The sequence below is a fragment of the Coregonus clupeaformis genome, chromosome 23 (genome assembly GCF_020615455.1).
Source record: "Coregonus clupeaformis isolate EN_2021a chromosome 23, ASM2061545v1, whole genome shotgun sequence".
In the NCBI taxonomy this organism is placed as follows: Eukaryota; Metazoa; Chordata; class Actinopteri; order Salmoniformes; family Salmonidae; genus Coregonus; species Coregonus clupeaformis.
Window position 1 is genome coordinate 52969856 of NC_059214.1, and position 18233 is coordinate 52988088.

General features: G+C 45.4%; 1 protein-coding gene across 1 annotated transcript in view; it reads right to left on the minus strand.

Moving 5' to 3' along the window:
• Positions 1–1149: 1149 nt before the first annotated feature.
• Positions 1150–18233, minus strand: part of LOC121556643 (unconventional myosin-X-like) — a 294837-nt gene continuing 277753 nt past the window's right edge. The window contains exons 36-41 of the mRNA XM_045206479.1: positions 16913–17036; positions 9782–9952; positions 9352–9486; positions 9048–9209; positions 2309–2500; positions 1150–1754 (exon numbers count right to left, since the gene is read on the minus strand). Coding sequence (XP_045062414.1) covers positions 1650–1754; positions 2309–2500; positions 9048–9209; positions 9352–9486; positions 9782–9952; positions 16913–17036 — 889 coding nt within the window. The 3' untranslated portion in view covers positions 1150–1649. The remainder of the gene's footprint in view (positions 1755–2308; positions 2501–9047; positions 9210–9351; positions 9487–9781; positions 9953–16912; positions 17037–18233) is intronic.

Genomic DNA, 18233 nt, shown 5'->3' on the forward strand with positions numbered 1-18233 from the left:
GTCCTTTTAGCCTGGGGCGGTGGGAAGCCAACTGGGCTGTGTCCTGTCCTGTTAGTGTTTTAGCCTTTTAGCCTGGGCGGTGGGAAGCCAAATGGCTTGTGTCCTGTCCTGTCATTTTAGCCTGTTAGGCTGGGGCGGTGGGAAGCCAACTGGGTTGTGTCCTGTCCTGTCCTTTTAGCCTGTTAGCCTGGGGTGGTGGGAAGCCAACTGGGCTGTGTCCTGTCCTGTCCTTTTAGCCTGTTAGCCTGGGGCGGTGGGAAGCCAACTGGGCTGTGTCCTGTCCTGTTAGCCTTTTAGCCTGTTAGCCTGGGGCGGTGGGAAGCCAACTGGGCTGTGTCCTGTCCTGTTAGCCTTTTAGCCTGTTAGCCTGGGGAGGTGGGAAGCCAACTGGGCTGTGTCCTGTCCTGTTAGTGTTTTAGCCTTTTAGCCTGGGCGGTGGGAAGCCAAATGGCTTGTGTCCTGTCCTGTCATTTTAGCCTGTTAGGCTGGGGCGGTGGGAAGCCAACTGGGTTGTGTCCTGTCCTGTCCTTTTAGCCTGTTAGCCTGGGGCGGTGGGAAGCCAACTGGGCTGTGTCCTGTCCTGTTAGCCTGTTAGCCTGGGGTGGTGGGAAGCCAACTGGGCTGTGTCCTGTCCTGTCCTGTTAGCCTGTTAGCCTGGGGTGGTGGGAAGCCAACTGGGTTGTGTCCTGTCCTGTCCTTTTAGCCTGTTAGCCTGGGGCGGTGGGAAGCCAACTGGGCTGTGTCCTGTCCTGTCCTTTTAGCCTGTTAGCCTGGGGCGGTGGGAAGCCAACTGGGCTGTGTCCTGTCCTGTCCTGTTAGCCTGTTAGCCTGGGGTGGTGGGAAGCCAACTGGGCTGTGTCCTGTTAGCCTTTTAGCCTGTTAGCCTGGGCGGTGGGAAGCCAACTGGGCTGTGTCCTGTCCTGTCCTGTTAGCCTGTTAGCCTGTTAGCCTGGGGTGGTGGGAAGCCAACTGGGCTGTGTCCTGTCCTGTCCTTTTAGCCTGTTAGCCTGGGGTGGTGGGAAGCCAACTGGGCTGTGTCCTGTCCTGTTAGCCTGTTAGCCTGGGGTGGTGGGAAGCCAACTGGGCTGTGTCCTGTCCTGTTAGCCTTTTAGCCTGTTAGCCTGGGGCGGTGGGAAGCCAACTGGGCTGTGTCCTGTCCTGTTAGCCTGTTAGCCTGGGGTGGTGGGAAGCCAACTGGGCTGTGTCCTGTCCTGTCCTTTTAGCCTGTTAGCCTGGGGCGGTGGGAAGCCAACTGGGCTGTGTCCTGTCCTGTCCTTTTAGCCTGTTAGCCTGGGGTGGTGGGAAGCCAACTGGGCTGTGTCCTGTCCTGTTAGCCTGTTAGCCTGTTAGCCTGTTAGCCTGGGGCGGTGGGAAGCCAACTGGGCTGTGTCCTGTCCTGTCCTTTTAGCCTGTTAGGCTGGGGCGGTGGGAAGCCAACTGGGCTGTGTCCTGTCCTGTTAGCCTGTTAGCCTGTTAGCCTGTTAGCCTGGGGTGGTGGGAAGCCAACTGGGCTGTGTCCTGTCCTGTTAGCCTGTTAGCCTGGGGTGGTGGGAAGCCAACTGGGTTGTGTCCTGTCCTGTCCTGTCCTGTTAGCCTGTTAGCCTGGGGCGGTGGGAAGCCAACTGGGCTGTGTCCTGTCCTGTCCCTAATCACCTGATCCAGTTGGTTCCGTAGCTGGACACAGATCTGACACTGCATCTCTTCTTCACTATCATGTTGATGTAGGCTTTCATGATCTTGGTGATCTCTCCAACCTGAAACACCACAGATGATAGAGTTTTAACAGCAGGGAAAAGGTACAACACACACTGAACAGACGTGTTTAGAAGCATCGTAACAGCCAAGGCCTTGTTGGGTGATGTTCTGAAAGGCTAGCCTGGGGTGCCAGTCAGTTTGCTATCATGTAGACTCCCTGTCGTTCATTGTCATGTCAAACATGTTGGCATGAGCCTAAACAGACCTGGGACCAGGCTACTGAAAGGATGCAAAGCATTTCTAATCTGGTGTTATAAACAGACCTGGGAACAGGCTACTGAAAGCATTTCTATTGAAAGCATTTCTAATCTGGTGTTATAAACAGACCTGGGACCAGGCTACTGAAAGGATGCAAAGCATTTCTAATCTGGTGTTATAAACAGACCTGGGACCAGGCTACTGAAAGGATGCAAAGCATTTCTAATCTGGTGTTATAAACAGACCTGGGAACAGGCTACTGAAAGGATGCAAAGCATTTCTAATCTGGTGTTATAAACAGACCTGGGAACAGGCTACTATTTCTCTAATGTTGTATTATGGTGGTATACTGTACCAGAGGTGTCTCAAAGAACATCTCTCTGTCGTCCACTGTGATCTTATAGGTAGCGGCCTGCGGAGCGCCGAAGAAGATGATGTGTTCGTAGGGGAATGTCTCTAGAGGTTTGGGTTCTCCTCTCTTGTAGACCGACACGTTCTCTGCACTCACACTCAGCCACAGGTCATGAGGAAAGCCTCCTTCTTTACACTGAGGACACAGAAACATGCAGCAGGTCAGATACAATGTTAAAGGACTGAATGAATCAAATACCAAGCACCATCACATACACTAGCCCTATTCACCACAGTACCATCACATACCCTAGCCCTATTCACCACAGTACCATCACATACCCTGGCCCTATTCACCACAGTACCATCTCTAGCCCTATTCACCACAGTACCATCTCTAGCCATATTCACCACAGTACCATCACATACCCTAGCCCTATTCACCACAGTACCATCACATACCCTGGCCCTATTCACCACAGTACCATCTCTAGCCCTATTCACCACAGTACCATCACATACCCTGGCCCTATTCACCACAGTATCATCTCTAGCCCTATTCACCACAGTACCATCTCTAGCCCTATTCACCACAGTATCATCTCTAGCCCTATTCACCACAGTACCATCCCTAGCCCTATTCACCACAGTACCATCCCTGGCCCTATTCACCACAGTATCATCTCTAGCCCTATTCACCACAGTACCATCACATACCCTGGCCCCATTCACCACAGTACCATCACATACCCTAGCCCTATTCACCACAGTATCATCTCTAGCCCTATTCACCACAGTATCATCTCTACATTTACATTTTACATTTTAGTCATTTAGCAGACGCTCTTATCCAGAGCGACTTACAGGAGCAATTAGGGTTAAGTGCCTTGCTTAAGGGCACATCGACAGATTTTTTACCTAGTCGGCTCGGGGATTAGAACCTCTAGCCCTATTCACCACAGTACCATCACATACCCTGGCCCTATTCACCACAGTACCATCCCTGGCCCTATTCACCACAGTACCATCTCTAGCCCTATTCACCACAGTATCATCTCTAGCCCTATTCACCACAGTACCATCTCTAGCCCTATTCACCACAGTACCATCCCTGGGGCGGCAGGTAGCTTAGGTCGTTAAGAGCGTTGTGCCAGTAACCGAAAGGTTGCTGGTTCTAATCCCCGAGCCGACTAGGTGAAAGATCTGTCGATGTGCCCTTGAGCAAGGCACTTAACCATAATTGCTCATGTAAGTCGCTCTGGATAAGAGCGTCTGCTAAATGACTAAAAAATAAATAAATAAATAAAAATATTCACCACAGTACCATCCCTGGCCCTATTCACCACAGTACCATCTCTAGCCCTATTCACCACAGTATCATCTCTAGCCCTATTCACCACAGTATAATCTCTAGCCCTATTCACCACAGTATCATCCCTGGCCCTATTCACCACAGTACCATCTCTAGCCCTATTCACCACAGTATCATCTCTAGCCCTATTCACCACAGTATAATCTCTAGCCCTATTCACCACAGTATCATCCCTGGCCCTATTCACCACAGTATCATCCCTGGCCCTATTCACCACAGTACCATCTCTAGCCCTATTCACCACAGTACCATCTCTAGCCCTATTCACCACAGTACCATCTCTAGCCCTATTCACCACAGTACCATCTCTAGCCCTATTCACCACAGTACCATCTCTAGCCCTATTCACCACAGTATCATCTCTACATTTACATTTTACATTTTAGTCATTTAGCAGACGCTCTTATCCAGAGCGACTTACAGGAGCAATTAGGGTTAAGTGCCTTGCTTAAGGGCACATCGACAGATCTTTCACCTAGTCGGCTCGGGGATTAGAACCTCTAGCCCTATTCACCACAGTACCATCACATACCCTGGCCCTATTCACCACAGTACCATCTCTAGCCCTATTCACCACAGTACCATCCCTGGCCCTATTCACCACAGTACCATCTCTAGCCCTATTCACCACAGTACCATCTCTAGCCCTATTCACCACAGTATCATCTCTAGCCCTATTCACCACAGTACCATCTCTAGCCCTATTCACCACAGTATCATCTCTAGCCCTATTCACCACAGTACCATCTCTAGCCCTATTCACCACAGTATCATATCTAGCCCTATTCACCACAGTATCATCTCTAGCCCTATTCACCACAGTACCATCTCTAGCCCTATTCACCACAGTACCATCCCTGGGGCGGCAGGTAGCTTAGGTCGTTAAGAGCGTTGTGCCAGTAACCGAAAGGTTGCTGGTTCTAATCCCCGAGCCGACTAGGTGAAAGATCTGTCGATGTGCCCTTGAGCAAGGCACTTAACCCTAATTGCTCCTGTAAGTCGCTCTGGATAAGAGCGTCTGCTAAATGACTAAAAAATAAATAAATAAATAAAAATATTCACCACAGTACCATCCCTGGCCCTATTCACCACAGTACCATCTCTAGCCCTATTCACCACAGTATCATCTCTAGCCCTATTCACCACAGTATAATCTCTAGCCCTATTCACCACAGTATCATCCCTGGCCCTATTCACCACAGTATCATCCCTGGCCCTATTCACCACAGTATCATCTCTAGCCCTATTCACCACAGTACCATCTCTAGCCCTATTCACCACAGTACCATCTCTAGCCCTATTCACCACAGTACCATCTCTAGCCCTATTCACCACAGTACCATCTCTAGCCCTATTCACCACAGTACCATCTCTAGCCCTATTCACCACAGTATCATCCCTGGCCCTATTCACCACAGTACCATCTCTAGCCCTATTCACCACAGTATCATCCCTGGCCCTATTCACCACAGTACCATCTCTAGCCCTATTCACCACAGTATCATCCCTGGCCCTATTCACCACAGTACCATATCTAGGCCTTTTCACCACAGTACCATCCCTGGCCCTATTCACCACAGTACCATCTCTAGCCCTATTCACCACAGTACCATCCCTGGCCCTATTCACCACAGTACCATCTCTAGCCCTATTCACCACAGTACCATCCCTGGCCCTATTCACCACAGTATCATCTCTAGCCCTATTCACCACAGTATCATCCCTGGCCCTATTCACCACAGTACCATCTCTAGCCCTATTCACCACAGTACCATCTCTAGCCCTATTCACCACAGTACCATCCCTGGCCCTATTCACCACAGTACCATCCCTAGCCCTATTCACCACAGTACCATCTCTAGCCCTATTCACCACAGTACCATCACATACCCTGGCCCTATTCACCACAGTACCATCACATACCCTAGCCCTATTCACCACAGTACCATCTCTAGCCCTATTCACCACAGTACCATCACATACCCTAGCCCTATTCACCACAATACCATCTCTAGCCCTATTCACCACAGTACCATCCCTGGCCCTATTCACCACAGTATCCCTGGCCTCTACGTGTCATGTATGTAGTTACCTCCACGTGTCATGTATGTATTTACCTCCACGTGTCATGTATGTATTTACCTCCACGTGTCATGTATGTATTTACCTCCATGTGTCATGTATGTATTTACCTCCACGTGTCATGTATGTATTTACCTCCACGTGTCATGTATGTATTTACCTCCACGTGTCATGTATGTATTTACCTCCACGTGTCATGTATGTAGTTACCTCCACGTGTCATGTATGTATTTACCTCCACGTGTCATGTATGTAGTTACCTCCACGTGTCATGTATGTATTTACCTCCACGTGTCATGTATGTATTTACCTCCACGTGTCATGCATGTATTTACCTCCACGTGTCATGTATTTATTTACCTCCACGTGTCATGTATGTATTTACCTCACGTGTCATGTATGTATTTACCTCCACGTGTCATGTATGTATTTACCTCCACGTGTCATGTATGTATTTACCTCCACGTGTCATGTATTTATTTACCTCCACGTGTCATGTATGTATTTACCTCCACGTGTCATGTATGTATTTACCTCCACGTGTCATGTATTTATTTACCTCCACGTGTCATGTATGTATTTACCTCCACGTGTCATGTATGTATTTACCTCCACGTGTCATGTATGTATTTACCTCCACGTGTCATGTATGTATTTACCTCCACGTGTCATGTATGTATTTACCTCCACGTGTCATGTATGTATTTACCTCCACGTGTCATGTATGTATTTACCTCCACGTGTCATGTATGTATTTACCTCCACGTGTCATGTATTTATTTACCTCCACGTGTCATGTATGTATTTACCTCCACGTGTCATGTATGTATTTACCTCCACGTGTCATGTATTTATTTACCTCCACGTGTCATGTATGTATTTACCTCCACGTGTCATGTATGTATTTACCTCCACGTGTCATGTATGTATTTACCTCCACGTGTCATGTATGTATTTACCTCCACGTGTCATGTATGTAGTTACCTCCACGTGTCATGTATGTATTTACCTCCACGTGTCATGTATGTATTTACCTCCACGTGTCATGTATGTATTTACCTCCACGTGTCATGTATGTATTTACCTCCACGTGTCATGTATGTATTTACCTCCACGTGTCATGTATGTACAGTGAGGGAAAAAAGTATTTGATCCCCTGCTGATTTTGTACGTTTGCCCACTGACAAAGACATGATCAGTCTATAATTTTAATGGTAGGTTTATTTGAACAGTGAGAGACAGAATAACAACAACAAAATCCAGAAAAACGCATGTAAAAAATGTCATAAATTTATTTGCATTTTAATGAGGGAAATAAGTATTTGACCCCCTCTCAATCAGAAAGATTTCTGGCTCCCAGGTGTCTTTTATACAGGTAACGAGCTGAGATTAGGAGCACACTCTTAAAGGGAGTGCTCCAAATCTCAGTTTGTTACCTGTATAAAAGACACCTGTCCACAGAAGCAATCAATCAATCAGATTCCAAACTCTCCACCATGGCCAAGACCAAAGAGCTCTCCAAGGATGTCAGGGACAAGATTGTAGACCTACACAAGACTGGAATGGGCTACAAGACCATCGCCAAGCAGCTTGGTGAGAAGGTGACAACAGTTGGTGCGATTATTCACAAATGGAAGAAACACAAAAGACCTGTCAATCTCCCTCGGCCTGGGGCTCCATGCAAGATCTCACCTCGTGGAGTTGCAATGATCATGAGAACGGTGAGGAATCAGCCCAGAACTACATGGGAGGATCTTGTCAATGATCTCAAGGCAGCTGGGACCATAGTCACCAAGAAAACAATTGGTAACACACTACGCCGTGGAGGACTGAAATCCTGCAGTGCCCGCAAGGTCCCCCTGCTCAAGAAAGCAAATATACATGCCCGTCTGAAGATTGCCAATGAACATCTGAATGATTCAGAGGAGAACTGGGTGAAAGTGTTGTGGTCAGATGAGACCAAAATCGAGCTCTTTGGCATCAACTCAACTCGCCGTGTTTGGAGGAGGAATGCTGCCTATGACCCCAAGAACACCATCCCCACCGTCAAACATGGAGGTGGAAACATTATGCTTTGGGGGTGTTTTTCTGCTAAGGGGATAGGACAACTTCACCACATCAAAGGGACGATGGACGGGGCCATGTACCGTCAAATCTTGGGTGAGAACCTCCTTCCCTCAGCCAGGGCATTGAAAATGGGTCGTGGATGGGTATTCCAGCATGACAATGACCCAAAACACATGGCCAAGGCAACAAAGGAGTGGCTCAAGAAGAAGCACATTAAGGTCCTGGAGTGGCCTAGCCAGTCTGCAGACCTTAATCCCATAGAAAATCTGTGGAGGGAGCTGAAGGTTTGAGTTGCCAGACGTCAGCCTCGAAACCTTAATGACTTGGAGAAGATCTGCAAAGAGGAGTGGGACAAAATCCCTCCTGAGATGTGTGCAAACCTGGTGGCCAACTACAAGAAATGTCTGACCTCTGTGATTGCCAACAAGGGTTTTGCCACCAAGTACTAAGTCATGTTTTGCAGAGGGGTCAAATACTTATTTCCCTCATTAAAATTCTAATCAATTTATACTATTTTTGACATGCGTTTTTTTGGATTTTGTTGTTGTTATTCTGTCTCTCACTGTTCAAATAAACCTACCATTAAAATTATAGACTGATCATGTCTTTGTCAGTGGGCAAACGAACAAAATCAGCAGGGGATCAATTACTTTTTTCCCTCACTGTAGTTACCTCCACGTGTCATGTATGTAGTTACCTCCACGTGTCATGTATGTATTTACCTCCATGTGTCATGTATGTATTTACCTCCACGTGTCATGTATGTATTTACCTCCACGTGTCATGTATGTATTTACCTCCACGTGTCATGTATGTATTTACCTCCCCGTGTCATGTATGTATTTACCTCCACGTGTCATGTATGTATTTACCTCCACGTGTCATGTATGTATTTACCTCCACGTGTCATGTATGTATTTACCTCCACGTGTCATGTATGTATTTACCTCCACGTGTCATGTATGTATTTACCTCCACGTGTCATGTATGTAGTTACCTCCACGTGTCATGTATGTATTTACCTCCACGTGTCATGTATGTAGTTACCTCCACATGTCATGTATGTATTTACCTCCACGTGTCATGTATGTATTTACCTCCACGTGTCATGTATGTATTTACCTCCACGTGTCATGTATGTAGTTACCTCCACGTGTCATGTATGTAGTTACCTCCACGTGTCATGTATGTATTTACCTCCACGTGTCATGTATGTATTTACCTCTACGTCGAACAGTGTGGCCCCATATCCGGGCCACTCCTTGATTATGGCCATGTATTTGATCATGGCAGTGTGCTGGTCCAGTCCCTGGAGTCGGGACCACTTCTCTACGATGGAGGTTCTGGTGGCTGAAGTCTCCTCCTTCACCCACATCTCCAGCATCTGAACAAGAACAAGACTTTATTAGTACCTTGCTCAAGGGCATAACAGCAGGTGACGATATCCAGGATGATGTCATCAATCCTCTGGTTCCACTGACTACACCAGATCGGAGCTGGGATTCCAACGCTTCTCTAACCGCTACCTGTTCCTCCTCCATCTTCTGTTTCTTCATGGAGCCCGTCTTCAGCCTGCTGCGGCGCAGGGTCCCATCCAGGAAGCTGGTCCGCCTCCGCTCCAGTGTGTGGCCCCCTGGCCCCGCCCCTCCGGCCGCGCCCACCTATACAAAACAATACCATTGTATTAGTTCACCTATACAATACAACACAACTTTGTTACTCCACCAATGCAAAACAATACATCTTTATTAGTCCATTTGCTACAGTGAACACCAGAAATGTGGAATTTCCTCAGTTGTCAACCTCCCCAAATAGCACTCAGACACACCACACACACACACACACACACACACACCACACACCACACACACACACACACACACACACCACACACCACACAGACATACACACAGGATCAAACGGCAGAGCAGCACCCCTGGATGGAGTGTTACCTACCTTGGTGAAGTGCAGGATGCGTGCACGGAGCCTCCCTACAGGGTAGACGTTGTCCAGAGACCAGCTGACCCGGGCCTTGTCCCCGTGAAGGAACTGGAGCCTGAGAGCAGCCAGGTGCTGCAGGGTGTCCTCTGGGGCCGGGAAGTGACCGCTGGTCAGAGACTCATGGGCCTGGTGGAGACATTTACATTACATTTATATTAACATTCAATTACATTTACATAACATTATATTTACATAACATTACCTTAACATTACAGCGGCAAAGGAAGACCTAAACATTATTACTGGAGACAAGGGACAGTCAGTGAATAGATACAGGTATTCAGCCCCCGAAGTAACTTTTCTTATCAACTGTATACAAGAATGTCCTCTGTGTTGTTTTAGGAATTCAGCATTCTCTGTGTTGATCTCACCAACCCCCAATGTCTCAACCCTGAGAAGCAGTTCTGTTGTGATTACTTCATGTAGATCTGATATCTAATCGGAGGTTAACTTTATAGTAATACTATATTGGTCAACAACTCAGGTTTTGAATCCAAACAACTCAGATGCTTATTAAAGGGTCTAAGATTGATTTTCTTGTTCTTATGTGTTTCTGAGCTGCTGTGGTGAGATCCCTACCCTCTTTCTCTTCCTCTCCTATGGGCCATGGCACAAGCTATGTCTCTCTCTCTCTCTCTGACCATGCTTAGAATAATGCCTTGTAATGCTTGTTAATGCTTTGTAACTTAAGCGTTATGCCTTGTATAATGTTATCATTCATTTAAAAAGGTAATTAAATACACTTGTATTTAGAATTCCTTTCTCATGACCATTCCTTGATCTCAGTAATCTAAATGCATAATACTTGATAGCACATGGTTTAACTGTAGTCTCTTGCATATTGCTATTTATCTTATGGAGTCAGATAAACCTTTTAATGGGCTAATTGCTTAGTCTTATTACGAGTCGCATGTGAGGTATTTATAATATCATATATGCTGTATATACACATGTTAAATATTACTGTCCACTACATCTCTCTACTTCTGTCCCTCTCACAGGACTACAGTAAATAACATCATTCTCGCCTGCTAGAAGGTGATTTGCTACAGATAGCATACTTTAATCTCTGAATAGGATTGCATAAATCCTTTATCTTTTTGGGATACATTTTGTTGAATTGTTAAATGTTTTTTTGTTAACGGGTCTAAAGTAACATATTTCAGCTAATTTTATTTGTTGACCCGTGCTGGTTTAGAAATCAGTCCGAAATGTACAACACAATTGCTTTTATGATTTGTCTGCAGAGAACGTTGTGACCTGATGCAGTAGTCCCACTGCTCCCATATGTATTCTTATTTTTTTTATTTAACCTTTATTTAACCAGGAAGGGCTCATTGAGATTTAAAATCTCTTTTTCAAGAGCGTCCTGGCCAAGATAGGCAGCACCAAGTCATTACAAAAAATTACAGACAGACAACATGAAAAACTACAAGTAATCTAGTAAAAACCATTCATGAATTCACAAGAGTATAACAATATCAAAAACAGCAAATTAAAAACATTGACAGGTCAGGGAATCAGCCTCAAAATCCTTCATCAGAGATTTAAAAACACCAATCGGGACAAGTTCTTCCAGTTTAAAATTATTTTGTAAGGTGTTCCAAGACGATGGCGCAGAGTACATAAAAGACCTTTTACCAAATTCAGTTCGGACATTTGGAACAGTTAGCAGGATAAAGTCCAGTGAACGAAGAGAGTACCCACCACATTTCTGAACAATAAAAATGCCCAAATAAAAAGGTAGTAAACCCAAAATGGCTTTGTAAATAAAAGTATACCAGTGACTGAGCCTACGAGTGACTAGAGAAGGCCAGCCAACCCTGGTATACAATTATATAATATATTCTGTAGTGTACTGCAACGTACTGCCCCCTACTCCTCTTATTTCTTTGGATTACCTTAGTGGCCTCCCTAACAGGGTCATTTAGTGGCCTCCCTAACAGGGTCATTTAGTGGCCTCCCTAACAGGGTCATTTAGTGGCCTCCCTAACAGGGTCATTTAGTGGCCTCCCTAACAGGGTCATTTAGTGGCCTCCCTAACAGGGTCATTTAGTGGCCTCCCTAACAGGGTCATTTAGTGGCCTCCCTAACAGGGTCATTTAGTGGCCTCCTAACAGGGTCATTTAGTGGCCTCCCTAACAGGATCATTTAGTGGCCTCCCCTAACAGGGTCATTTAGTGGCCTCCCTAACAGGGTCATTTAGTGGCCTCCCTAACAGGATCATTTAGAGGCCTCCCTAACAGGGTCATTTAGTGGCCTCCCTAACAGGGTCATTTAGTGGCCTCCCTAACAGGGTCATTTAGTGGCCTCCCTAACAGGGTCATTTAGTGGCCTCCCTAACAGGGTCATTTAGTGGCCTTCCTAACAGGGTCATTTAGTGGCCTCCCTAACAGGGTCATTTAGTGGCCTCCCTAACAGGGTCATTTAGTGGCCTCCCTAACAGGGTCATTTAGTGGCCTCCTAACAGGGTCATTTAGTGGCCTCCCTAACAGGATCATTTAGTGGCCTCCCTAACAGGGTCATTTAGTGGCCTCCCTAACAGGGTCATTTAGTGGCCTCCCTAACAGGATCATTTAGAGGCCTCCTAACAGGGTCATTTAGTGGCCTCCCTAACAGGGTCATTTAGTGGCCTCCCTAACAGGGTCATTTAGTGGCCTCCCTAACAGGGTCATTTAGTGGCCTCCCTAACAGGGTCATTTAGTGGCCTTCCTAACAGGGTCATTTAGTGGCCTCCCTAACAGGGTCATTTAGTGACCTCCCTAACAGGGTCATTTAGTGGCCTCCCTAACAGGGTCATTTAGTGGCCTCCCTAACAGGGTCATTTAGTGGCCTCCCTAACAGGGTCATTTAGTGGCCTCCCTAACAGGGTCATTTAGTGGCCTCCCTAACAGGGTCATTTAGTGGCCTCCCTAACAGGGTCATTTAGTGGCCTCCCTAACAGGATCATTTAGAGGCCTCCCTAACAGGGTCATTTAGTGGCCTCCCTAACAGGGTCATTTAGTGGCCTCCCTAACAGGGTCATTTAGTGGCCTCCCTAACAGGGTCATTTAGTGGCCTCCTAACAGGGTCATTTAGTGGCCTCCCTAACAGGGTCATTTAGTGGCCTCCCTAACAGGGTCATTTAGTGGCCTCCCTAACAGGGTCATTTAGAGGCCTCCCTAACAGGGTCAATTAGAGGTCTGTCTTCCCACTGTCTTCTTCTCATCTGCTGAGAATGTGGAAATATACAGTAGTTTCATTTGAGTTTTCAAAATCCTAATATTGACTGATTGATTGTAATTTTCATAGATGCATATTGTTCCTATTCAATGTGATTTCCGATTTTAAACGTTGTTTCTTTGATTTGAACATTCTTAGGATTTGATTGTTCTCATTTACTCACTGCACCATATGGTGGGAAAAGTATTGTGTGTGATCTCATTTGTTTCCAAACTCATCATTCTCAAAGGGGGGGAGGAGTCATTGTTCATCTCCATATATGGTATATGATTGGCTGGATGCTTCTTGTTGTACTTGTTTTTCCTTCCTCCATCTAGGGCTGTTGCGGTGACCGTATTACCGCCACACCGGCAGTCACGAGTCATGAAGGCAGTCAAATTCCACAGGACCATTTAGTCACGGTAACTAGGCTTCTCCAAGCTCTGATGCTGCCGCTGGTCATTAGTATCCTACCAAACTTGCTAACTGCCTGGTACTCAGCACTCTATTGTCCCTCTAATCACTCTGACATCAATGCAAATGTCATCAAAAATCTAATCAAACACTTCATGAGACCCATGAGCTCATGTTGCGCAACATTTCTATAGGCGGGAGAAAACAGAGTGATGGCCTCTATTAAAAAGAGGAGGATCCCATCAGCTTTCTATAGGCTAGGCCTACTATATTTATTTCTCAACTTTCCTAATATTAAGCACATTGCTTATATTTACAACAGGAGTATAGCCTACCTGGCTGGCATGAAAATAAACCATGGGGAAAAGCGTCCTCCATTCGCTATTTAAGTGCATAGATTACATGTATTTTTCCCCGCTACCCCTGTTTCGATACAGGTGCATGACAATGGTCCATTCTAAATCAAAACAAATGTCACACATATATTATTTAGTATACAGTTGAAGTCTGAAGTTTACATACACTTAGGTTGGAGTCATTAAAACTAGTTTTTCAACCACTCCACACATTTCTTGTTAACAAACTATAGTTTTGGCAAGTCGGTTAGGACATCTACTTTGTGCATGACACAAGTAATTTTTCCAACAATTGTTTACAGACAGATTATTTCACTTATGATTCACTTTATCACAATTCCAGTGGGTCAGAAGTTTACATACACTAAGTTGACTGTGCCTTTAAACGGCTTGGAAAATTCCAGAAAATGATGTTATGGCTTTAGAAGCTTCTGATAGGCTAATTGACATCATTTGAGTCAATTGGAGGTGTACCTGTGGATGTATTTCAAGGCCTACCTTCAAACTCAGTGCCTCTTTGCTTGACATCATGGGAAAATCAAAAGAAATCAGCCAAGACCTCAGAAAAAAAATTGTAGACCTCCACAAGTCTGGTTCATCCTTGGGAGCAATTTCCAAACGCCTGAAGGTACCACGTTCATCTGAACAAACAATAGTACGCAAGTATAAACACCATTTTTTTACATTTTAGTCATTTAGCAGACGCTCTTATCCAGAGCGACTTACAGTTAGTGCATACATTATTCTTTTTTATACTGGCCCCCCGTGGGAAACGAACCCACAACCCTGGCGTTGCAAACGCCATGCTCTACCAACTGAGCTACCTCCCTGCCGGCCATTCCCTCCCCTACCTTGGACGACGCTGGGCCAATTGTGCGCCGCCCCATTGGTCTCCCGGTTGCGGCCGGCTACAGCAGAGCCTGGATTCGAACCAGGATCTCTAGTGGCACAGCTAGCACTGCGATGCAGCGCCTTAGACCACTGCGCCACTCGCCACCATGGGACCACACAGCCATCATCCCGCTCAGGAAGTAGACGCGTTCTGTCTCCTAGAGATTAACGTACTTTTGTGCAAAAAGTGCAAATCAATCCCAGAACAACAGCAAAGGACCTTGTGAAGATGCTGGAGGAAACAGGTACAAAAGTAAAACGAGTCCTATATCGACATAACCTGAAAGGCCGCTCAACAAGGAAGAAGCCACTGCTCCAAAACCGCCATAGAAAAGCCAGACTATGGTTTGCAACTGCACATGGGGACAAAGATCTTACTTTTTGGAGAAATAGAACTGTTTGGCCATAATGACCATCATTATGTTTGGAGGAAAAAGGGGAAGGCTTGCAAGCCGAAGAACACCATCCCAACCGTGAAGCACAGGGGTGGCAGCATCATGCTGTGGGGGTGCTTTGCTGCAGGAGGGACTGGTGCACTTCACAAAATAGATGGCATCATGAGGAAGGAAAATTATGTGGATATATTGAAGCAACATCTCAAGACATCAGTCAGGAAGTTAAAGCTTGGTCGCAAATGGGTCTTCCAAATGGACAATGACCCCAAGCATGCTTCCAAAGTTGTAGCAAAATGGCTTAAGGACAACAAAGTCAAGGTATTGGAGTGGCCATCACAAAGCCCTGACCTCAATCCTATAGAACATTTGTGGGCAGAACTGAAAAAGCGTGTGCGAGCAAGGAGGCCTACAAACCTGACTCAGTTACACCAGCTCTGTCAGGAGGAATGGGCCAAAATTCACCCAACTTATTGTGGGAAGCTTGTGGAAGGCTACCCGAAACATTTGACCCAAGTTAAACAATTTAAAGGCAATTCTACCAAATACTAATTGAGTGTATGTAAACTTCTGACCCACTAGGAATGCGATGAAATAAATAAAAGCTGAAATAAATCATTCTCTCTACTATTATTCTGACATTTCACATTCTTAAATAAAGTGGTGATCCTAACTGATTAAATGTCAATATGTATATGCATATGTACTTCCTGATCATGTGATCCCTAACTCCTCCTCTGTTTGGATCAGGTAGATGGGATAACTTCCTGATCATGTGATCCCTAACTCCTCCTCTGTTTGGATCAGGTAGTTGATGGGATAACTTCCTGATCATGTGATCCCTAACTCCTCCTCTGTTTGGATCAGGTAGTTGATGGGATAACTTCCAGATCATGTGACCCCTAACTCCTCCTCTGTTTGGATCAGGTAGTTGATGGGATAACTTCCTGATCATGTGACCCCTAACTCCTCCTCTGTTTGGATCAGGTAGTTGATGGGATAACTTCCTGATCATGTGATCCCTAACTCCTCCTCTGTTTGGATCAGGTAGTTGATGACATAACTTCCTGATCACGTGACCCCTAACTCCTCCTCTGTTTGGATCAGGTAGTTGATGGGATAACTTTGTTGGCTAGTTTCTATATTAATGATAGTGAAACTTTACTCACAACTGTTGTCATGAGACATTTAGTGTGTAATCTGTATTTGTCATACAGAATGTTATCATGTTGATGGATACCGTATTGTAAACAGTGGTGTGTCAATGAATTAGTGATATAGACTCTGATGATGGACCTGACCTGTCCAGCCTAGACACACCTTCTGATGGAGGTGATTGAGGATTCCACGATGGGACAGCTGAGCATTCTAGGCAGGGTACCCCTGGAGACTGACGTTCCACCGTGGTGGGAAGATACCTTCTATGAGGAGAGCACCAGGACTGTAACTGCCATGGACGAGCAGTTCCTCCAGACCAAGCAGGTGGCAACTATCTTGTTGCCACTATCTTGTTGAGCGCTTCATTATTCAACATCATTTCTATACAACGACAGCGCTAATAAAGGTTTCTATGGGAATGGTTTCTATGTGAATGGTTTCTATGGGAATGGTTTCTATGGCAATGGGTTGATTGTCTGGGTACATACTAGAATACTAAGCCTTCCAAAAAAAGGGAAGAGGACAGAAACAGCAACAAGATGAATCGCAAACAGAGATTGTTCGCAACAAGTTAATGAATTGCAATTGAAAGACCCTACAGAAAGACCCTACAGATTGTTCTCTATCAGGTGCTGTCTAATAGTAGCAAAATGGCCAACCAGGAAGTAACTGACCTGTTCGAACATGAAAGCGAACTCCACCCCTTCCTTTGGCATGCTCTCTACATCCAGGAAACAGTAGAGTTTGAAGTAGAGCCTCCACTGTCCCTCCTCCTCCACCTCCTCGCTGCCCGACAGCCTGGAAATCAGTCAATCAAGAAAAAAATCAATCAACCAACCAACCAATGTCAAACCTTTTTCTTAGCAAACGTACAGGAATAAAATCAAGAAGTTTGTAGGTCAGAGATGAAACAGTATTTAGTCATCTACAGTTGCTTGCGAAAGTATTCACCCCCATTGGCATTTTTCCTATTTTGTTGCCTTACAACCTGGAATAAAAATGGATTTCTTGGGGGTTTGTATCATTTCATTTATACAACATGCCTACCAAATATTTTTCATTGTGAAACAAACAAGAAATAAGACAAAAAAACAGAAAACTTGAGCGTGCATAACTATTCACCCCCCGGTCAGAATTGAAGGTGTTCTCGGGATGATGAGAGGTGTTGGGTTTGCTCCAGACACAGCGTTTTTCTTGATGGCCAAAAAGCTAAATTTTAGTCTCATCTGACCAGAGTACCTTCTTCCATATGTTTGGGGAGTCTCCCACATGCCTTTTGGCGAACACCAAATGTGTTTGCTTATTTCTTTCTTCAAGCAATGGCTTTTTTCTGGCCACTCTTCCGTAAAGCCCAGCTCTGTGGAGTGTACGGCTTAAAGTGGTCCTATGGACAGATAATCCAATCTCCGCTGTGGAGCTTTGCAGCTCCTTCAGGGTTATCTTTGGTCTCTTTGTTGCCTCTGATTAATGCCCTCCTTGACTGGTCCGTGAGTTTTGGTGGGAGGCCCTCTCTTGGCAGGTTTGTTGTGGTGCCATATTCTTTCCATTTTTTAATAATGGATTTAAATGGTGCTCCGTGGGATGTTCAAAGTTTCGGATATTTCTTTTATAACCCAACCCTGATCTGTACTTCTCCACAACTTTGTCCCTGACCTGTTTGGAGAGCTCCTTGGTCTTCATGGTGCCGCTTGCTTGGTGTTGCCCCTTGCTTAGTGGTGTTGCAGACTCTGGGGCCTTTCAGAACAGGTGTATATATACTGAGATGATGTGAAAGATCATGTGACACTTAGATTGCACACAGGTGGACTTTATTTAACTAATTATGTGACTTCTGAAGGCAATTGGTTGCACCAGATCTTATTTAGGGGCTTCATAGCAAAGGGAGTGAATACATATGCACACACCACTTTTCCATTATTCATTTTTTAGAATTTATTTTAACACATTATTTTTTTAATTTCACTTCACCAATTTGGATTATTTTGTGTATCTCCA